The sequence below is a fragment of the Chrysemys picta genome, chromosome 8 (assembly GCF_011386835.1).
Source record: "Chrysemys picta bellii isolate R12L10 chromosome 8, ASM1138683v2, whole genome shotgun sequence".
Classification (NCBI taxonomy): domain Eukaryota; kingdom Metazoa; phylum Chordata; order Testudines; family Emydidae; genus Chrysemys; species Chrysemys picta.
The window spans coordinates 58,006,135-58,029,291 of record NC_088798.1 but is presented as its reverse complement, the minus strand read 5'-3'; the positions used below and the strand labels follow the sequence as shown (position 1 = coordinate 58,029,291).

The 23,157-nt window shown below is 43.7% G+C and overlaps 2 protein-coding genes across 18 annotated transcripts in view; one reads left to right on the top strand and one right to left on the bottom strand.

The window, feature by feature from the left end:
• The window catches only part of RALGPS2 (Ral GEF with PH domain and SH3 binding motif 2), a 286,135-nt gene that overhangs the window by 169,099 nt on the left and 93,879 nt on the right, over positions 1–23,157 (top strand). The window lies entirely within an intron of this gene.
• ANGPTL1 (angiopoietin like 1) overlaps positions 1–23,157 on the bottom strand; it is a 38,698-nt gene that overhangs the window by 12,829 nt on the left and 2,712 nt on the right. Inside the window, exon 2 of the mRNA XM_005304199.4 lies at positions 2,050–2,905. Coding sequence (XP_005304256.1) covers positions 2,050–2,875 — 826 coding nt within the window. The 5' untranslated portion in view covers positions 2,876–2,905. The remainder of the gene's footprint in view (positions 1–2,049; positions 2,906–23,157) is intronic.

Genomic DNA, 23,157 nt, shown 5'->3' with positions numbered 1-23,157 from the left:
CCAGGGTGCATAAAATCAATTATTTTTTTAATTTAAATCGGATTTTTGAAGAAAAATAGTTAGATAGTTTTAAATAAGATACATTATAGCTCAAAGGTATCTCATCATGGAGTAGGGATTATAAATTCTAATTCTATAGTATGAGACAATATATTCATGTAATGTTTAAGAAAAGATTTATAAATGAGTTCCAATAGTTCATGGATTAGGGATCCAATCTTCTGGGGTTCCACAGGCTTCTGTATAGATTTAGGTTAATCTTTCTATCTACCCAATGGGACTCAGTGCTCAGTCTAGAAGAAACCATCAGAGATGCTTAGTTTTGCAGTTCTCAAACTGTGGATTTCTCTCTCCAGAGGTAATATGCTTGTTAACAGCAAAAACAAAATTAAATAAATAATATGTAGAGGTGAGAAATAAGACCTCAATTCTATTGTCCCTCTGCAAATTTGTGTACACAGAGTCAATCCCTCACTCCTCTATAAAAGTGCAACATTTCAAAAAGTTCAATGAATAGAAGATTGTTGATGGGCAGAATAGATCTGGACAAGGAGAAGAAGTCTGGAGATAAATGTGAGAAGCGAGGGACATATGCTTGTTTTGTTAAAATATTATATATTTGCTGTTGAAGAAAAAAATCCAAAATACTTAACGTTATTGTTGTTTTAGTTAAATAAAACAAATTAAATGTCGGTGATGTTTTCCTACTAATACAGCTTGGCAAGAAAATCCTCCAAATATTAATGATTAGCCTGTTGAATTGGAAATAGTTCATCTCCCAATGACTTCATAAATATCTGCTTCAGTTACCTTTGGTAAATGAAATAACCAAATAATCATTCATTTTCTGATATAGCTGTAAAACTAATCTGAAAAGTTTTCAAAATAAATCACGGTTTAAAAATGCATAGTGTGTACCTTCTAAAAATGAAACCTACATCTGTCTCGGAGTTGTGAAGAATATGAATTAAGAATTATGAACTAACAAGAATGCACTTTATGTAGAAATCCATGATTAAATAGAGTCTTCCTGACTCATGATTTAAATCAAATCCACCCCTATTAATAACGTGTCTAGGAATCCTGCTGGAGTTCCAGTAACCCCCAGATTAAATGCATTTTTCTTTCATTGTCACTGGTATTTTTAATACTTTGTGAATCTATATAATTGGGTGAAGTAGGACAGTGAACTGAAAACATTCAGTGAATCTCCTAAATGTGTTCTCATGATATTTTAATAAAGAAAACAAATGCAATATTATCTTTCTCTCCTGGAAAAAATGTTTTTCATTTTAAATATCTATGGTTGGGATTTTTAAAAGAGCCTAAATGAGTTAGGTATCTAACTTCAATTTTTGTGGGAGTTGGTCGTCTTACTATCCTAGGTTCCTTTGAAATTCTCAGCCTAAAGAATACAAAGTTGTTTAGAGGATCATTGTGACATTAAATTGTCCTGCTATCATAAAGTCAGAATCTGCTGAGTGTTGAGAATTCATTGATGCTGGAAACACAACAATGCAATAATGCATAGTGAGTGTAAGTAGAACTGGTGAGTACAGCAAACATTGCTAGCTGCATTTACTTCCAGGGAGTTTCTCTTTTCTTTGCTGTTCACAAAATTCTAATGTAACTTGTGGGACAATAATGTTCTAGAAAAGCAATAAGTAAGTATCAAACAATGTTTGCAGAAATCAAATTTTGTTTCCAACTTATGCTCATCCAGTCTGGAAGTAAAAGTAGTTCTCTACAACCCTGTAACCAGTGAGACTTACCTACACAGCTTGAATTTCAAATATTAAATACTTGCAGCAAAGTTCTCATATGTTATCTATAGGTCAAGAATTAGTCATAGAAATTATTTGACAAATAAATGTGAGAATCTACAGCTGCTGTCAACCTATTTATCATCAGAAGAGGTTGAATTTGCTGAATAAATTATTCATTTTGAATTATTCATTCCACTCTAGTTATAAGTAAGCATTGTAAGAGGGTTGCCTATTTGTTTACATGACATTCTCTTTATTTTGGACATAATATTAATCAACTCACCTTCATTGATTAAAGTTAGCGGTGGTATCCTGAAAGGACTTTTTGTAGGAGAAGTAGCTGGATCAGGTGGTGGCCTTATGTCTCTGTCTCTAGGATAACTTGGGTCCCTCTGTATCTCATTACCTCCCAAAAGGCTGGGAGTATAGTGCTGGCTGTTAGGAATGTGCTGTGGCACCACCTGAACAAGAGGTGGAGATCCGTCGGTGTCCTGTCGTGACAGTATCTGCAAGCACTGCTCTTCCAATAAAGAGATAATCACAGACTGATTATTTACAAGATCAGTTAGTGCTGCATATTTTATTTCAAGCTCCCGGTATCGTGTTGCCATCTTCAACATTTCTGTTGTAACATTGAGGATTTTGTTTTCCAGTTGGGAAAGCTCAAGTGAATTATCACGCTTTCGGATTATCTCATGCAAGAGCTGCATGTAGAGTTGAGTGACTCGGGAGTTCATGTTACGACTTTCTTTTCTCAGCAGTTTTACCTCATTCACAATATTTCCATCCACATCCACCACTAGCTGCAAGATATCAATCTCCCGCTTCTGCTTGGACAATACTTCCTTGAGGTTCTCTATGTCCATCCTTGTGATTTCATCTTTTCTGTTATCTGCTCCTACTCCTTTGGTGTTTACACAAATTGGCCCTGTTATTTTTTGTTCAGGAACCAAGAACGTATAACCACATTTTTTTCCTTCCTCTCCACCATCTGTTGAACGAGGGTGCCTCTCCGGGGACATTTTATTGAGTTTAGACTTTTCTGTGCAGTGTCCTGTAGACAGTAGTAGGAATAATAGCACACCCAAAGTCCATGTAGATCTCTCCATTTTAAGATGAATGTGATGGCTTTCAGAAGACTAATAATTGGATAAATAGAAAGAAAGTTAATAATTAATCAGAATCCAGTTTTAAGACCTTACTTTATATCAAGCAACATATCATGGAAGAGCACAAATTTTTACTTTATGACACAAATGCAACTGAGACTTCTCAGTGTGGCCAGTATCTACAGCAGAGATTTTCTTATGTTAAATTTTAATTATCACAAAAATACTTATTTATTTGGCATTACACTGCATTGTACAACTTGTCTCCTTTCTTGAAGCATCAAGACCTGAAAGATGTCAAGCATTAGACATTTTAGCTTTAATTTGAATGAATACATTTTCAGAAAACAAGCTCCAATGTATTCAGATAACAAAGTAGTTCTTTGATCATAAGCTTGGCTACATAAGTTTATAAATATTAAAATAAAAAGGGAAATATTGTAATTACTTTTGTAGCCAAAAAAAAAAGCAAACCCTGATTTGGGCTTTCCAGAAAATCAGAGGTTGAAACAATTTTTGTAATTTGCATAATATTAGCCTTAGTTCTACATATTTTTATAGTTATGTCTACAGCTAGATTTACAACTAGTGGCTTTGGAGAACTCCCTAACATGGTTGTCATAATTTTACTTTTAAAAAAACAAATTCAAGTAAATTTGGTTTGTAAGAAAAGGTAATGATAGGGTTAGCTGTGAGATCATATGCCCTGACCTGATGAAAATGTGCTTACCTTTTTTCATATATGAATGAAAACAAGTAAGTGATGATCTTTGTTTTTGTCTGGGATCATTTGATGTTTAATATTGACCACTACACATTAGGGAACGTTGAGTGCCTGCCAGCAGGGTCTACGTGGGCCAGTTAGCGTGCAACATGTTGGTTCACGTAAGAATTCATACCCTTCAGGTGCACATTACTGCACCTTGTGGACAAGCCCATCATTTTAATGGCAATTCTGATTTAAACAGTTCATTAGCAAAGCATGTTTGCCTTTTGTGACTTTTTCTCCTAAAAGTTTGATTTCTACTCTAAGATATAATAAAACAAACACACCGCAAAACTACAAGTCATGATTGTATGAAGCGTGATAAAGGGGGGGGGGGAACCACTTCCCACAAATTGTTCTGTACTTAAATTATATTTTCTTCAGCAGGTTAATATTTACCTTTCACAAAACACACAAGGTGGTTAATGGACTACATTCTGGTAGAAATGAAGAAGCAATAGGAGTATTTGTTAAAGTTATGCATGTTTTTAGGTGTCCTAAAGAGTATTAAGGGACTTTTATTACCAATCATTTAAAAAAAAAGTCTTTAATAAACTGTCCTTTTTTCCTAACATCTTTATGATAAGTTTGCCATTATTCCAGATAACTTGTAAAGAAGCAACCCATTAATCTGTAAAAATGTCAAACATGCTTTATCAGCTATAACTGTTACACTCTTTTAAACATATGACACATTAAAATAATGTGTTTGCTTAAATTGTTATGTAGAGAAGTAAGACTGCATTGAAAAATCTGAAGACTATTGATTAAAATTTTCCATTTCTCTTTTTTTGGTATTTGAGGTTATAAATAGCGAGTGGTATTCAGACCCAGAATAAATTAACTATTTTTTATCATTATCTTTGACTAATTGACTTGTGGAAAGGTGGTGGCTTTGGAGTTGATTTACTTTTGTCAGGGAGATTTCTCTCTCTCTCTCCCCCCTTTTCTCTCAGCTACGGGTGGAGCTGAAATTAATCTTTCTCTGTGGTATTAGTCAGGGCCGGCTCTGGCTTTTTTGCCGCCCCAAGCAAAAAAACCTTCAGGGCGGCCGGAGCGGCAAAGCGCGCGCACACACAAAAAAACACCTGCAGGGCGGCCAGAGTGGCAAAGCACAGACACACACAAACCCCTGGAGCAGCAAAGCAGAAAAAAAAAAAAACCTGCAGGGTGGCCGGAGCCAGGGTGCAGGGGGACTCCCTGTGCTGCAGACGTGCAGCGGTGTGCGCGCCCGGTCTATCCTCCGCCCCCTACAGCCTAATATTAGCAGATTGTACACAATACTGCACAATGGTCTCTGTGTGGCTTACCAAGAGCAGCAGAGTAAAACTGAGTAGAAGTTCATTGGTTTCATGCTGCACTTGCCACTTTTGCACAAACGCTTTGTGCAGAAGTATCAGCCCAGACACAATCCTCCTCTTCAGGAGGGAAATTGGTGAGTACCCTATGGTACAGGGGTACTTGGTACAATGGATACTCCACTCATCCCCATTTTCACTGGGGGCAGTCCCTAAATGGAAACAACTGTTCCGCACCCACAACAGGACTGGCAAAGTCCGGAGAGAGAAAGAAAGATACAAACTCCTCACCTATAAAAAATGCCCTTTAGCCTAAAGGAAGTACACTGGGCTGGGATTCAAGTGGCCACAAGTTCTTGTCTTACCTATGCTACTCACTGGTGTTAGGGTTGCAAAATGTACAAAACTCTTGATACCCCTGTTTTAGTAGGGAAGGGGAAAGATAGACAAGTATAACTTCCTCCACTCATTTGATTTTAAAGATGGGGGTGGTAAATGAGATGTTGCACAAAATCACTTCTGGTAATTGTGGAAAGAGAAACCAGATCTCTAAGCTGACAGACCCAAATATCGTTCACTTAAACACACTTCCTTTCAAAGTAAAAATGCCAAATCTTTGTCCTGTTTGTAACCACTACTCGAGTCATTAGACCGCATGTCCCACCCACAGCCCAGAATTAAACCTAGGAATCTTGAATCCCAACATTCTGTTGCTGTCTAGCAAATAGCTGTGTGAACTACTGGTAAATTGTCAGGTTCCCCTCTATGATCTGGCCATATACAGGATGTCTATTTCTGCTGTCAATTATTCTTTTAGCTTAAGTTGTAGAGATCTGTGCTATATATCTGAAGGTCCTGGTTTCAAAAACTGTTGATGACTTATGCAGGAAAACATATGTGGTCATATAATTAAAAGGTCACAATGTATTTGAACAAAAGGTCACAATGTATTTGAACAAGGTGTCAGAATTCAGGTTGCCATTAGTAATCTTAATTCTGGCATTTCCTAATTTGTGAGTAATTGATTTTGCAAATTTCACATTTTTTTAACGTTTTCATATTGATTTAACAATCAAGACCTTTAGTGTTTAACCAGAATGTTGAATATTTACACGTTTTTTTTGTTTTAACCAGCAAGAAAGTATTATGACATATATTTCTAGTCTTTTTTCTTTTATTGGATTACTAGACTGCCAGAGCTAAATGTTATTTTTCAAACAAATTGCCACTGTTAAGACATTTGTAGTGAAAATGTAATTGAAATAATGTAAATTTTTATATTCCTGCATATTTCACAATTTATACACAGTAACAAGTGATTGTCAATAACAAAACATTTAAAGAGAAAATACACCATTTTAAATACTTTTTCCAGAAGTGGAACTTGTGTGGGTGTTTTGTTAAATATATAAATAACTGCTAAAGGTACACTGTCTGAAGTCAGTAGACAACAGCAACGTTTTTTGTCATGCCATATTTCAGGACAAATTATAGGGTAGTCCTAGTGAAAAGGACAAAGGTCAGATAGGAAGAGTTATGCTACACATTTGTGTAGTCTAATCCATATGACTGTAATCCCCCTCCCTCACATGTGTAATATACTTAGCCAATTGTGCAGTGCTTAGTGTTGGAAGTTTGAGGTAAACTTTCAGGTGAGTCATGGTAAAAATATCAGAAATCAGAGCCATTTTCTGGAATATACTGTACTTCTCAACAGACCCTGGACCAATTGAACTAATCCAAACTAAATTTGTAATCCCAACCTGGCTCTCCCAACTCTCTTTAAAAATGAATGTTTATAACTGTGGTGAAGGAGACCTTAAAAATATGAACTCAATAAAAAACTATGTTCTGGTCCTTTGTTTTCATACCGCCATTTCAAAAATAGTCTTGTAAATATTTTTTTAAAATATGAATATTATGGAATCCATGATTGTCACAAAGACACAACCTAAGTAACGGTTTTAAAATTATTGAACAAATGGAAATTTGATATGCTGTAGTTTTTCTCTGAAATACAAGTAATATAATTTCTTAAAAGCAAATGTACTGCAATAAAGCACCTAGTCCATTCAGATATTCTGCTGTAGTCTACTTTTGTATATTCTTTTAATGAACTAATTACATATATAGGTCTCTATCCTGTATACACATATACATTACTCATCATATGAGTAAAGTTACAAACATACCTAAGTGTTTTTAGGATTGGGGCCATAGACATTCTGTCTGACCATAAGAGGTATTAAATGGTCTAAAATGGAATAACCAAAACAACAATTGCTCAAGCTGTGTCTTAGAACTCCAAAATAAACAAATGTTTCAACCTTCTGCTGTGTGGACAGCTGGTCTGAAACTAAGATGTGCCTATAGACATGCAAAGATGAGTTCCTTCTGAGACACAGACTTCGTTGTTAACTTGTGTGCTGTCACAGAAGCTTCCAACTGTGAAAACTTTGGCTCCCCTATGTGTGTGGTATTCAGCAGTTCAATACAGATGTTGACTGACACAGCTGGGGTTCCTAATAAGATTGTAATAAAGAGTTCTTCTTCATGTGGCTCTGCATATTCACTCGCCAAATGGTAGAACCTTCTCCAAGCAGTGCCCATTAGAGTGCATGTGCGCCCCCTCCTTTCTGCTCCCCTCAGCCTTTCTGAACATTCTGAGGACGAGGCTATACAAGGGGACCCTGTAACACATCCCGCTTCCCGCAGCCCCCATTGGCCTGGCGTGGCGAACCGTGGCCAGTGGGAGCCGCAATCGGCAGAACCTGCGGACGCGGCAAGTAAACAAACCGGCCCGGCCCACCAGGGTGCTTACCCTGATGGGCCACATGCCAAAGGTTGCTGATCCCTGCTCTTTCACCTCAGTTCCTTCCAACCTCTGCACCAGACAGAAGTGAACTGCTTCAGTCTGTTTGGATCTGGGGATTTTCTTTATTGATAGTGCTTTTGGTAGCTTTTAGTTGTTAGTGTATCATTTTAGTTTAAGTATAGTGATAAGTGTAGGCAGTTTAGTATAGTTGGTAGGCTTGCTTCTGTGTAATAGTGGAACCAAAGAAGAAGCCAGGGGTTTAAGAGATGTGCTTCATACACAGCTGTCTTCCTGGTGTAAGATGACCACTTCAGGTGCCTGACGTGCCTGGGCGAAGGCCATACTTCTGGGTATTCATTTTCAGGACTTTCACATCCAGAGAGGCACAATGAACTGCAAGTGCTTCTACTTAAAGAAGTTCTAACTGCTAAATCTTGTTTTGAACGATTGCTTAATCCAAAGTCCTGAGGCCAGTTTCTGCTTCTGTGGCTTCCTCTAGCAAGACTAAGCTTCCTAAAGGTTTCAGGTCATTCTGATCTTCACTGGTTCTGGTTCAGGATCCTTCTGTTAAAGCTGTCAAGGCTTCAAAGGCACTGTTGGTGGGAAAAGAGCATCTGCCTGCTAAGGATCGTAGAGCCATGTTATTGGCTCCAGCTGTAGTGATTCCAAGGAAGAATGTGAGGGAGAAGATAGCCACTGTTAGCAGTATCAGACCCGATACATCAGACTTATAGAATCCATCCAATTCCATGGCCTTTGAGGTTCCAACTCTGAAATCCAAGTTGGTTCTGGGTTTAGCTTTGAAGACCAGAGATGTGGAGCTGAGTATTTCTCCAGATCTGGTGTACTCCAGGTTTATGGGATTGGTTCTGTCCTCCACTCCTGTTCAGGGACCATCCTCTGATCCAAAGAGGTCTTTTACTGTGGTGGCTGATATGCACCATTCCGTCTCTGAATATTTCTCTGATCTGACTGAGGGGCAGTTGATAAGGAAGAGACTTCCTTCATCTGCTCTGCCATCTGTATCCATTTCTCATGAAGAGAAGAGCAGAGGAGATTTAGTTTTTCCTCTGAATCCATCTATGCCGCCTCATCCTGAGACTCCTACAGAGTCATCAAGGAAGATCTTTTTCTCACCTTTTATTTCTCTTCGCGTTCCAGGTCTGATACTGTAGCTGGTGCAGTCCATAGTGGATCCAAGATCGGATCCTTATTTAGAGGAAGAATTAAGAGATCTGATTCATCCCAATTCATGTTTACTCAGCCAGGATTCCCCGACTCCTTTGTTGCCCCTCCTAAAGGTATGTTTCCTGTTGTAGAGACTGGCAGTCCTGGACTCCACAGCCCTATTGTGTTCCACCAAAGGAATTTTTTAATCATTCTTCTTATGGATTGGGAGACAAAGTTTCATCTGATAAGGATCCAATAGCTCAGAAATCTCTGGATCCGATTGCACTGGGACTGTCTGCAGCTCAGAAAGTTGTGCCTGATACGCTATCTGAAGAGGAAGATGTGGAGAGAGCTCCTCTTTTTGAACCAGAACAAACGGATACTGACTTTGACCCCAGTTTATCACCAGATGAACATGTGGGTGTGGCTTCTGCTTCTTCCCCTTCTGAACACATTTTACAGTTCTATGACCTGATGGATCAGATGGTATCCACATTAAGCCTGTTTTTGGTGTCTGTCGAAGAAACCTCCCATATGGTATTCAACATTCTTGGGGCTACCTCAAGAAATAGATCGTCATACCAATTCTGGTTGGTCCTTCACAGCCTGCTAAGACTGTTCGTTTGAACAACTCCTGCTTTTTGCCATAACCTTTGTCCACTTTTTTTGGAAAGAGGATCAGCTACCCCATGATGGGATTTTCTTAGTTCCATACGTATCCTGTGCCTAATTTGCTGGTGGTGGCTGCTCCCAATTAAGAGGCGTAGGTCCAGCCAAGCCCACTCCACTCCCGCTGACACAGAGGGAAAGAAGATTGATGTACTTGGGGGAGATTTTTTTTCCTCTCTCTTCTCTCAGTATTAGGATGGCTAGTTATCAGGCAGTGATGACCCATTATTGGTTCTATCCATGAGAAAAGATGGCTGTGTTTGTCCAAGATGATAAAAGAAGGCACATGAATGCTATTTTCACAGCAGGACAATGTGGCAAAGCATGGTCTAAGGGCTTTGTTTGATGCTTTGGACTCTTCCGCCAGAGCATTAGCATCCACGGTTACCTTGAGGAGCATGCTTGGCTGCATTCTTCTTCCCTTGTTGTGAACACAAGAATTAAAGTGGAAGATCTGCCCTTTGAAAGAGGTGGTCTTTTCCGCAACAAAACAACTGAACTATTGGAAAAATTGAAGGAAACTAGATCCACTGCACAGTCACTGGGTCTTTATCCCTATGTTAGAAGGAATCCTTCTATGCCTTCTTTCTGCTATCAGACAGTTTTACCTTCATTCTTATTTTTCCTCAAGTCACAGCTGTCAGCAGTACTATCAGCAAGCTACATCTTCATCCCAGAGTCAGCATAAAAAAGAGGTCTGAAGATCCAGACTCAAGATGAAACAACCTGCTCCCTCCTCTTTGTCTTCATTGAATGCCAGGCATTGGTTATGATGTGAGGATTGAGAGTCATGGACCAATTAGCAAGCATCTATCCTTTCCTTTATTTGGAGACCGGCTATCCCAATTCATCAACAAATGGAGACTTATTACATAGGACAAGTGGGTCCTAGAAATTATAGAGAAGGGCTGTGTCATTCAGTTCAGAAAAATTACCCCCTTTCAATTTCCCTTCTCCTACCCTTTTCAGGGAACCTTCTCACAAGGCTATTCTACTTTTGGAAGTACAAAAGTTGCTCCTGATGTGAACTATCAAGAAGATACCCAAACATCTGTAGGGTCAGGGTTTTTGTGCAAGGTACTTCCCAGTAGAGAAGAAAGGGGGGTGTTTCCATCCCATTTTAGATTTAAGAAAATTGAATAGATACATTTAGAATATTTGATTTCTTATGTTAACTCAGCCTCCATTATACCCTCACTTGCAATTATGGATTGATTCTCAACTCTCAATTTAAAGAATGCATATTTTCATATTTCTGTCCAATAAGGCCTTCCCTTTGAGCTGTCCACTGTGCAAAGAATCTTTACTAAGTGCCTTACTCTGGTAGCAGCACATCTGAAGAAATATAGTATTTTTGTTTACTCATATTTGGATGATTAGTTGCTGAAGTCTGCTGCATGCAAGGGTCTATTTCTTTACATCAGTTTTATAAACTCCCTCCTTTTGGATCTGGGTTTGCTTCTGAATGTCAAAAAATTGAATCTCTGACTAACCCAGAGAATTCTTTTAATAGGTTCTGTGTTGGACTTGGTAGTAGGGAAAGCTTTGCTCCCAGAGGACAGTTTTCTGAAAATAGTGCAGTCTGTTTTGGAAATATGAACTTGTCAAACCCAGAAAGTGATCTGCCTGGGTCTCTGGTTCGATGGCATGGCTACTACCGCTTATGTAATTCTGTTTGCTGACCCCAGAATGAGGTTGATGCAGCACTGGATATCTCAAGCCTAGAAACACAATCTAGACAGACTTCAGATTTTGTCACCATGCCTCAAGATGTTCTAAATTTGTTGAGGAGGTGGATGAACAGATCAAATGTTCTCGGAGATGATCTGTTCAATCCCCCTTCACCAGTAGTCACCATAACTTCAGATCTTTAAACAACAGATGGGGAGCACATTTAGGTCGTCTTACAATTCGCGTATACTGGACTTTTCGGAAAACCAGCTTGCTTATAAATGTGTTGGAGTGAACAACCCTTCATTTGACTCTCAAATATTTCCTTTTTCATATAGAGGGGAAGGTTGTTCAGGTATAGTGATGGACAATGCAACTATGATGTGCTACATCTAACAAACAAGGAGGTGCTTACTTCTTCCAATTATGTGCCAAAGCAGTCAAATTATGGGACTGGTCTATCTGGTGGCCCTGTATTTAGCAAGGTAGGGCAATGTGCTGGTAGATAGTCTCAGCAGGGACAGTTCTCAGATGCACAAGTTGTCCCTAAAGGTCCAAATAGTGCAAGGCATTTTCTCCAGTTGGGGTTGCCCCTACATAGATCAGTTTGCTACAAGGTTCAGCCAAAATTGCTCTCTCTTCTGTTTAAAGGCAGGAAGGGACAGTCATTCCACCTCACACGTCGTCTTTCTGCATTAGGGAATGGGGCCTTCTGTATACTTTCCCCTGCCCCTTTCCATTAATTCAGAAAGCAGCAAAGAAGATTTGACGGGTCAGGACAGCATGAATTATGCTGATTGATCCAGCTTGACCAAGCCAGCATTGATTTGCTTCAGCTGTCAGACAGAGTTTGCATGCATCTCCCTCTGTCTCCAGATCTCTTGTTCTAGCAACAAGGGCAATTCCGTTATCTGGATCCTCAGCCTCTTAATTTGGCTATCGGACTTTGATTAATCTTGAACAGCCCTGTTCTTCATTAGTGCAGAATGTACTGCTCAGTTCTAGAAAAGTGTCTGCTAGAAAGTGTTACTTTTAACATGTCTAGATTTGTTGCTTGGATGCAGGGAAATAGGATTCTCTAGTCCAGCTTTCATTCCCTGTATTTTGGAGTAATGGACTTAAAATCTGAAGTTATCCAGTTGTTCTTTAAAAGTTCACCTGGCAGCTATCTCAACTTAACCATATTTTTGTTGATGGTAGATTGCTTTTTGTGCATAGTATAGGTAAAAGGTTTATGAAGGGGTTATCTAACATGAAATCCCCTTTTGAACCCTTAAAAGAATGAATACTCTGCTATTTATCTATTAAAACAATATTCATTATTCATGAGCCAGAAGGGTGAGCAAATTGCATGTCCTAATGGTTGATCAGCCATTTACAGTTTTTCATAAAGTTAAGGTGGTTCTTAGACCTGATCCCACATTTTTTACCAAAAATGATTTCATATTAATAAAAAAAACTAAATTTACCAGTATTTTCCCTAAATCCATGCCCTAATAAAGGGAAATCTGTGTTACCTACTTCAGATTCTCGAAGGGTTCTTGCATATTATTTAAATAGAACTAAGAGTTTTAGGAAATCATCTAGATTGATTTTGTCAAGAATCATATGGGTCACTCTGATCAGACTATTTCCAGATGGTTTAAACAATGCATCATTGAATGTTACAAGTTAGCAGAAATTCCTGTGCCTATTGTTGTAGGGTCTCAGTCTACTAGAGCTGTAGCAGCATTTCTTGTTTGTGTTAAACATGTTCCTATTGGAGAAATTTGCAAGCTTGCTACTTGGAAGTCAGTACATACATACGTGCTCTCAATGTAGCTTTGAAAGGTGATGCCAAATTTGGCAGAGCATTGCCTCGGTCATTATTTAATTAGTTCTTCGAGTGATTGCTCATGTGTATTCCACAGTAGGTGTGCGTGCTCGCCACATTGCACCAGTGTCGGAAGTTTTTCCCCTAGCAGTACCCGTACGGGAGCGCCCCTAGCAACCCCTGGAGTGTGGAGTGGCGCCTCCATGGTGCAGTATAAGGGGCGCTGCGCGCTCCCCACACCCTTAGTTCCTTCTTGCCGCCAGTGAAGGTGCTTCGGAACTGCTTTGCTATAGCTTGTCCCCAGAACTCTTGTTCATTCGGTGTATGCGACCTGTAGTTAGTACTCAATTAGGTTTAGTTTAGTTTAGTTGGTGTACCCGGGCCGGGGCATGCCCTGCGCCCCGGGTTTTAAGTGGTGCGACACTTGTAGGCGTCCGATGCCAGTGAGTGATCTGCACGTGGACTGTTTACGCTGTTTGGGTGAAACTCATCTCAGTGATCGTTGTAAGATTTGCAAGTTGTTTAAGCCTTGGACTGAGAGAGAGAGAGACATTAGACTCCGGGCGATCTTCATGGAGTTGGCATTGACCCCCAACTCCGACACGCCACTCCGAGTCGGCACCGTGCACCGCGATGTCGGTGCCCAGCAACCCCCTGGCACCATCTACCAGTCAGCATCGCTCCCCATCCATGGGGCACACCAAGAAGGCTGAGAAGAGGCCTTCTCTGCTGCAGCACTGGAGTAAATCTGGGGCAGAGACTAGACCCATGTTGGGCAGTCCTCTATCCCCATCAGCTTCTAGGCCTCTAACTCAAGTCGAGCAGAGTAGCCCGGCCTAGTCGGTGCAGGCTTCCCCGGATGTCCGGATGCCCTCCACGCCGGAGGCTCTGTAGGTGGCCCAGGACATCATGTCTATGCCAGTACCAGGGGCACCATCAATGTTGGCCCCACGGTCCAGAGGCAAGCTGCTGCTGGGATCTCTGCAGTCGCCCTCGACTCGGTACCGGTTTCGATCAAGGGAATGTTCCCAGTGCTGTTCGCCTCTCAGCGACCGTTCCGTGCATAGTCCATGTAGGTCCCCGTCGACGCCCACCAGGTTGGCTGGGTTCCGTCCAACCGAGACTCCAGGCACTGCTCCGCCTCGAGGAGCGAACACCGATGGGACTGAGGCAGACGCTGCTGAAGGTCCTCATCTTGGAGGGGCTATCATAGCCAGTCGCGACACAAACATTAACGCCGTTCCCATTCGTCGTCTCGCGCCAGGAGACTGCTACGGCACTGCTCCCACAGCCCCAGGCGTAGATCGCCGGTGAGTCACCATCGCAGATCCGCCCGTCGGAGCCGATCGCCAAGTAGCCGTTACCAATTGTACCGGTTCTCCACATCGAGGTTGCGGTTTTGGGGTCAGCACCACTTCCAGCGCCACCGCTCCTCCCGGTCCAGAGACAGTGGCAGGTTGTAGGTCAGCCCGGCATACCCTCGTAGCCATCCATTGATGGGTCAGGCCAGCCAGGCCGAACAGCCCGCTCCCCCGGTACCAGGCCCCGTGGCCGGCGCAATGGTACCAGTGAGCACTGTGGCCCCTGACGCAGCCCCCGGTGGGGGTTTGCTTGGTGGCCAGAGCCTCAGAAGGGCTATTGGCCTCCCTCTCCTGGCCTCCGAAAAAGGAGTCGGTGGGACATACATCCTCGGCACCGTGCCCAGAGACCGACCATGTGGTGGACCCTCCAATGCTGGTGGACATGCAAAGTATGGTGCTGGCCTCCTCGCCCTCCCATGATGAGGCAATTACGGCCCCTCCGTCCTGCAGGAGGACTCTAAGGCCCACCAAGAACTATTGAAAAGGGTGGCATCAAGCCTCAACCTTCAGGCAGAGGAGGTGGAGGAGCCCTTGGACTCCCTGTTTAACGTACTGTCCCCCTCAGTACCGGGCAGGGTGGCCTTGCCTCTCCACAAAAGGGTGACGAAAATTTCAAATGCCTTGTGGCAAACCCCGGCCTCATTGGCCCCTATCTCTAAGAGAGCGGAACGCAAGTATTTTGTGCCCACCAAGGGGCATGAATACCTATACACCCATCCTGCCCCTAACTCCCTGGTGGTCGAGTCAGGGCCAACCAGCCCCTACTCCGAAACACAAAGATTCAAGGTGGCTGGACTCATTTGGAAGGAAAATGTATTCATTCTCGAGCTTCCAGTTACAGGTGGCAAACCATCAGGCTCTCCTGGGCCGGTATGAGTTCAACCTGTGGGGCTCTTTGCCCAAGTTCAAGGACTCCCTCCAGGAGCGTGACAGGAAGGAGTTCAAAGAGCTGGTGGAGGAGGGTACAGCGACTGCCAGGGCAACCCTGCAGGCAGTGTCTGATGCAGTGGACATGGCCGTGCGGTCCATGGCCTCCGCGGTGTCCATGAGAAAGGCGTCGTGGCTCCTGCTCTCTGGGCTGTCCAGTGAGGCGCAGACCTCCTTGCAGGACCTCCTATTTGACGGCAAAGCTCTGTTTGTGGACCAAACGGATATAAAACTGCATGGCCTGAAAGATTCCCGCACGATGCTTCAGATTCTGGGCCTCTGTCTTCCGGCTCCAGCTAAACTTAAGTTTAAGCCGCAGCAGGCTCCCACCCAGACCGCCCACTCTAAATACGAGCCCGCTTATAAAAAGTCGCGGGACTATAAGACATGCCCACAGAGGCAGTCTTGGCCTGCCCCCCAGCCTGGGTCCTTGTTAGCCTCTAAGGATAGAACAAGAAGCAATGGGTTTAAACTGCAGCAAGGGAGGTCTAGGTTGGACATTAGGAAAAAGTTCCTAACTGTCAGGGTGGTTAAACACTGGAATAAATTGCCTAGGGAGGTTGTGGAATCTCCATCTCTGGAGATATTTAAGAGTAGGTTAGATAAATGTCTATCAGGGATGGTCTAGACAGTATTTGGTCCTGCCATGCGGGCAGGGGACTGGACTCGATGACCTCTCTAGGTCCCTTCCAGTCCTAGAATCTATGAATCTATAAGGGCAAACAGGCAGGGAAACGGCAGTTTTGATGGGATGCCCGGGGGCGCCCTGCCAGTTCTCATCAGGGATCCACCCACAATAAAGCTTCCCTTCTCCAACCGGTTGTGTGCTTTCCTCCAGGAGTGGTCGCGGCTGACCTCAGACCAATAGGTCCTCAACACCATCTCCTGGGGTTACTCAGTTTACCTCCACCCTGCCCAAGCATCGCCCTGCCCCCGTCCCTCCTGGGGGACTCCTCTCACGAGGCTCTGCTTGAGCGGGAGGTGGGGCGACTCCTTGGCCTAGGAGTAGTGGAAGTGGTGCCAGTGGAGTTCAAACACAAAGTGTACTGCTCCCGCTATTTCTTTATCCCGAAGGCCTGCAAGGCCTGAACCAGTACATGGTGAAGCTCAAGTTCCACGTGGTCTCCCTGGCCTCCATCATTCCCTCCCTGGATCCGGGGACTGGTACGCCGCCCTCGATCTGCAGGATGCGTACTTCCACATCCATATATTCGAGGGGCATAGACGCTTCCTCCGTTTCACGGTTGGGCATGAGCACTACCAATTTACGGTCCTCCCATTTGGCCTGTCCACTGCCCCCAGGGTATTTACAAAGTGTATGTTGGTGGTAGCGGCCTACCTCAGGTGCTAGGGGGGTCTAGATCTTCCCCTATCTGGACGACTGGCCGGTCAAGGGCAGCTCCCAGTCGCAGGTGTGGGATTACGTGGCGCTCAGTCTGTCCACGTGTGCCACTTTGGGCCTGTTGGTAAACGACACCAAGTCCACGCTAGTCCCGGTACAACACATAGAGTTTATTGGGGCAGTCCTGATGCCATGTCAGCCAGAGCCTGCCTGCCTCCCTCAGGACAGAGTTGAGACCCTGAAAGGGTTCATCGACACAGTCACGATGTTTCCAGTGACAACAGCCAGAGAGTGCCTCCAGCTCTTGGGTCACATGTCAGCGTGCACGTATGTGGTCTGCCATGCCAGACTCAGGATGAGGCCCCTCCAGCTCTGGTTGGCCTTGGCATTCTCCCAGGCCAGAGTCAGGATGGACAAAGTCCTCGCTGTGGTGAACCGGTGATCGCCTCCCTACAATGGTGGTCCTCCCCGGGGAACATCCTCCAGGGGGTCCCATTCACAGGCAGGCCACTGTCGATGAAACTGGTGTCTGATGAATCGGATCCGGGGTGGGGAGCCCATGTTGGGGACGTTCAGACCCAAGGTCTGTGGTCTGCGCAGGACCTGACCCTCCACATAAACATCAAGGAGCTCAGGGTGGTGTGGCTGGCGTGCATGGCCTTCCGCTCGCACCTGGAGGGCCGGGTGGTCAGGGTTCTCGCAGACAACACGGCCTCGATGTTTTACATCAACAGGCAAGGCGGGGCCCGATCCTCTGCCAGGAAGCCCTCAGGCTGTGAGACTTCTGGATAGCCATGACATTTGCCTACCACCTACCGGGTGCCCGGAACGGGTGGATCACTTGAGCAGGGACTTCTCCCCTCAACACGAGTGGTCTCTTCACCCAGAGGTGGTGTATAGACTTTTCCAAGAGTGGGAAACTCCCCAGGTGGACCTGTTTGCGACTCAGCAGAACCGTCGCTGTCCCCAGTTCTGCTCGGGGGGCGGGGGGGTGCTATCTCCGATGCCCTCCTCCTGTCCTGGTCAGGCTGGTTTCTCTATGCCTTCCCCCCGTTCCCACTGATAGGCAAGGTCCTGGAAAAGGTAAAGACAGACGAGGCCCGGTCCTACTGATTGCTCAAGCAGCATTGGTACGGGACCCTCATGGGCCTGGCGGTCGCCCCACCGTTGCCGTCCCGCCCGGACCTGCTCTCCCAGGACCAGGGCCGCCTCCTTCACTCCAACCTAGCAGCACTCCACCTCACGGCATGGCTGCTCAATGGTTAGGCTGGGAGGAGAGGACGTGCTCGGAGGGGGTTCAGCGCGTCCTTTTGGAAGCATGCGCCCCTCCATGGGCCGAGCCTACTTGGCAAAGTGGTCTCGGTTCTCCCGATGGTCAGATGAGCGGGGCGTCTTTCCCCCATGGCTGCTCCAATCCGGCTCATTTTGGACAACTTCCTTCACCTTAGGGCCCAGGGCCTGGCGCCCTTGTCTGTCAAGGTACACTTGGCGGCCATATCGGCCTTCCACCCGCCGGTGCAGGGCCACATGGTATTCTCTCATGCTATGACTGGCTGATTCCTTAAGGGATTGGATCGTCTCTTCCCATTCGTCAGGCCCTCAGTCCTACAGTGGGACCTGAGCCTGGTGCCACTGGCCTGCCTCACAGGCCCCCCGTTTGAGCCGCTAGCTACATGCTCCTGGTCGCACCTCTTGTGGAAGGTAGCCTTCCCGGTGGCGATCACGTCAGCTAGATGGGTCTCAGAACTCAGGGCCCTGACCTCCGAGCCCCTGTACATGGTGTTCCATAAGGATAAGGTCCAGCTCTGCTCACATCCTTCATTCCTCCCGAAACTGGTCTCCGCCTACCACATGGGTCAGAACATTTTTCTGTCGGTCCTCTGCCTCAAGCCCCACGCGTCCAGTGAGCAGTGCCGCCTCCACACGCTGGATGTGTGACGGGCTCTGGCTTTCTATCTGGAGCGGGAACAAACTGTTCAGAAAGTCCTCGCAGCTGTTCATTGCCTTGGCAAAATGCATGAAGGGTCAGCTGATCTCCACTCAGCAGCTCGCCAACTGGTTCACATCATGTATCCATACCTGTTATGACCTGGTGGGAATCCCCCACTGTCAAGGCTCCTTCCCCACTCTGAACTTTAGGGTACAGATGTGGGGGCTTGCATGAAAACTTCTAAGCTTAACTACCAGCTTAGATCTGGTCTGCTGCCACCACTCCCAACGTGCTAATTCCCTTCCCTGGGTAGCTTTGAGAGACTCTTCACCAATTCCCTGGTGAATACAGATCCAAAGCCCTTGGATCTTAAAACAAGAAGAAATTAACCATCCCCCTCCTTTCTCCCACCAACTCCTGGTGGATCAAGATCCAACCCCCTTGGATCTAAAAACAAGGAAAAATCAACCAGGTTCTTAAAAAGAAGGCTTTTAATTAAAGAAAAAGGTAAAAATCATCTCTGTAAAATCAGGAGGGAAAATAACTTTACAGGGTAATCAAACTTAGAGTCCAGAGGAACCCCCTCTAGCCTTAGGTTCAAAGTTACAGCAAACAGAGGTAAACACCCTAGTAAAAGGTGCATTTACAAGTTGAGAAAACAAAGATAAAACTAACATGCCTTGCCTGGCTGTACTTACAAGTTTGAAATATGAGAGACTTGTTCAGAAAGATTTGGAGAGCATGGATTGATGTCTGGTCCCTCTTAGTCCCAAGAACGAACTCCCCCCAAAACAAAGAGCCCAAACAAAAGCCTTCCCCCCACCAAGATTTGAAAGTATCTTGTCCCCTTATTGGTCCTTTGGGTCAGGTGTCAGCCAGGTTACCTGAGCTTCTTAACCCTTTACAGGTAAAAGGATTTTGGAGTCTCTGGCCAGGAGGGATTTTATAGTATTGTACACAGGAGAGCTGTTACCCTTCACTTTATAGTTATGACACCCACCGTCAATTGTGAGGGCACACTCGACTAGGGCGCAGGCCTCGTTAGCCACCTTTTTGGCCCATGTCCCCATCCAGGACATTTGTAGGGCTGATATGTGGTCTTCAGTTCACACTTTCACTTCGCATTATGTGATCGTCTTCCAAACCATCCTGAGAATTTGTGAACTCTTACCCACCTCCAACAGATATAACTTGGAATCACCTACTGTGGAATACACATAAGCAATCACTAGAAGAAGAAAAGACAGTTACTTTTTCCGTAACTGGTTTTCTTTGAGATATGTTGCTCATGTCTATTCCACATCCGCCCTCCTTCCCCTCTGTCGGAGTTGTCTGGCAAGAAGGAACTGAGGGTGGGGGGAGCGTGCAGTGCACCTTATACCGCACCATGGAGGCGCCACTCCAGGGGTTGCTAGGGGCGCTCCCCGACGGGTAATGCTGGGGGAAAACTTCGGACACCGGTGCACATGGCGAGCATGCACGCCTACTGTGAAACAGACATGAGCAACACATCTCGAAGAACACCAGTTACAGAAAAGGTAACTGTCTTTTCTCTGGTCCTACCTCCTGAGCTTTCAGCACTACTTGTCGAACTACACGTAAGTAGAAATATGCAGAGCTGCTTGAAGAAATGAAGGTTATTTATTTGTAACTTGAGTTCTTCAAGATTACTATGCATATTCATACTTCTTCTCAGAGTCCTATTGTGGTTCCACTGGCTTAGTGGTGAAGGAACTGAGGCAGTAGTGGGTGCAGTGCCCCATTATATAGCTTCACCCTCAGATCATTTGGAAATGGTGAGAAGAGGACAGGGCTGGCTCCAGGGTTTTGGCCACCCCAAGCAGCCAAGAAAAAAGCCGTGATCGCGATCTGCGGCAGCAATTCGGCGGGAGGTCCTTCGCTCCGAGCGGGAGTGAGGGACCGTCCGCCGAATTGCCGCTGAATAGCTGTACGTGCCGCCCCTCTCCGGAGCGGCTGCCCCCAAGCACCTGGTGCCTGGAGCCGGCCCTGGAAGAGGGTTAGGAGGGAATGCACATTTGTTCTAACAGGCACTGCTTGGAGAATGTTCTACCATTAAACACCACCAAGCAACTCAATACCCATAAGTACCCATGTAAGGGGTGTCTCATCCCCTGTGGTCCAGTCCCAGCATCTGGCAGTCAGAGGCTTAGGATCACTCAATAGTTGCCCTGTTCTGTTCATTCCCTCTGAAGCATCTGGCACTGGCCACTGTCAGAAGACAGGATACTGGGCTTAGATGGACCATTGGTCTGTTGCAGTATGGGCATTCTTACATTATGTTCTTAAGTAGCCTTCATCTCTTGTTTGAATAAACAGATCAGATGGTTTTATTTAAAGATAAACTGAAATGTTTTCAAACACTTGTACTTTAAAAATCCAAAATTTATGATAAAATGTATGACCTAAAAATGACAAATTCATTTTAAAAATAAAATATAAAATGAAAGGGTTTTTTTAGTAGTCAATCATAGATTGTAGAATTTATGTGGTGTCATTAACTGTTATAGGGGGGAAAAAAGACTTTTTAAGCAGATCAAGGATCTGTATTTCATATCCAGGTCTAGAAATGCCTGCAACTTTAAGGGGAAATATAGAACTCCAAGGGCTTGAACTCAGGTCTTGACAAGTAAATGAAGAGGAAGAGTTTGCAACACTGCTGATTGAAAATGCATTTATTTGTAATGTTTCACTGTGCCCATGTATCCTGCTAGAGATTAAAGATCTCAAACAAGGGGCCGGGTAGTGCTGGAAGTCAATGGTATACTCTCCTGGCACTTTTCTGGTGTTCCTATCAGATTCTGTAGCATATTTATTTTGATTTTTTTTTTAATTCTGAAGCCTTACAACTGTGAAGAAAATATACTGAATGTAAACTAGTGCAGGGGTGTCTTACTGAGTCTGCAGACCAGCAAATAAAATGTTACTTGTCTCAATATTAGCTATTATATTGTGGGTGAGATATCTTTTATTGGACCATCTTGTGTTGGTGAGAGAGACAAGCTTTCGAGCCACACAGAGCTCTTGCACTGTATGTTATATTGTTGAACATTTTAGCAGAAAAATTCAGGTACTGTGAATAGAGCTTGAGTTAGAGTACCATTACGTTTTCTCAGGCTCAATTTTAAAAGGAAATACAGAACAAAGCATTTCAATTTACCTTTAATTATTTTTGTTTCAAAATTCCTCTTCTGGTTTATTTATTACAAAGCTGTTATTTAATTAGGAATAATGTTCTTTATTACCAACTTAAAAAAAAATCCAAACCCAACCTAATTTTTCATTTGCAGTGTAGCATTGGTTTCTCCCTGGTTATGACATGTTACCCAACAAATACTGTATGTCTTTTAAATACGTCCGTGCTGGCAGAGGTATTCAGAGGGGGGTAGGTGTGGAGAGTATAATTTTCTAATTGGTATATTTGAATTGTATACAAAGAAAGCTATTTATTTGTTCTGATTTGAGCTGATGTGGTTTTCATACTGAGCATACTAGAATTTTGAAACCATGGAAGAAACTGTAATGTAAATTGGTTTAAGTCATTTTGCTAAATGTGATCTGTCTAACAGATTACATATTTTCCAAGTTTTGTTGATTTAAGGTTTACAGTGGTCTTTCAATCGCATGAAATTAGTCCTGTTTTTCAATCCCCTCTAATTACTTTGTATATTTTAATTACATCTTGTATTTTGTGTCTCAGGATAGAATTTGAAGATCTAAAAGATTTTATTTCCTTAGTAGGGATGACAGATTTTTCTAATTCATTCCACTTTTTAGGACCAGATTCTGCCCTCAGATATGCATAGGCTACTGCTATTGAAACTGATGGAAATTTAACATGCAATCTGAGGACAGGCTTTTGGCCTTTGTTTGTTTGGAGAACATATTATCAGTGCATTTCTTTACTTTCTCCAGAGTTCACCTTTAAAACAAGATGCAGTCATAAATAGTAGACAAATTCTAAATAATAAGAGGAAGTTAGTCTTAGGTGCACACATGCACATACTTTAAGAACACACACAGTAGAAGAAAAAGCACAGCTTTATAACAAAGCAAATTATTTTTCCACATTATGAGTTTTTTCATCTTATTGTTATACACATCTGAACAGCTTTGTCCTTGTTAAAAGAAGCAAAAAATCTCTTAGGGAATGTCTATGTGGGGAAATTTACCCACAGAACCATCCTGGTATAATTCTCCATGTGGACATACTTATTCCAGAATAAGAGTGGCTTTGGGGGAGAGGGCTTATTTTATGTTGCTTTCAAAATGACATAAACTAAACAAAAAAAACCACTCTTATCCTGGAATAACTGTGTCTACAGGCGCAGTTATACTGGTAGGATTATATTCATATAGTTCTACTGGTAAATTACACCATGTAGACAAGCAGTTGTTCAGCGAGTGCCTCTACTTTGGACTATATAACTGGATTACTTAAATCTCTGTTCACTAGAATCCAGTAATAATACAATCTTGTATTTTGTGTGTCAGATCACTAT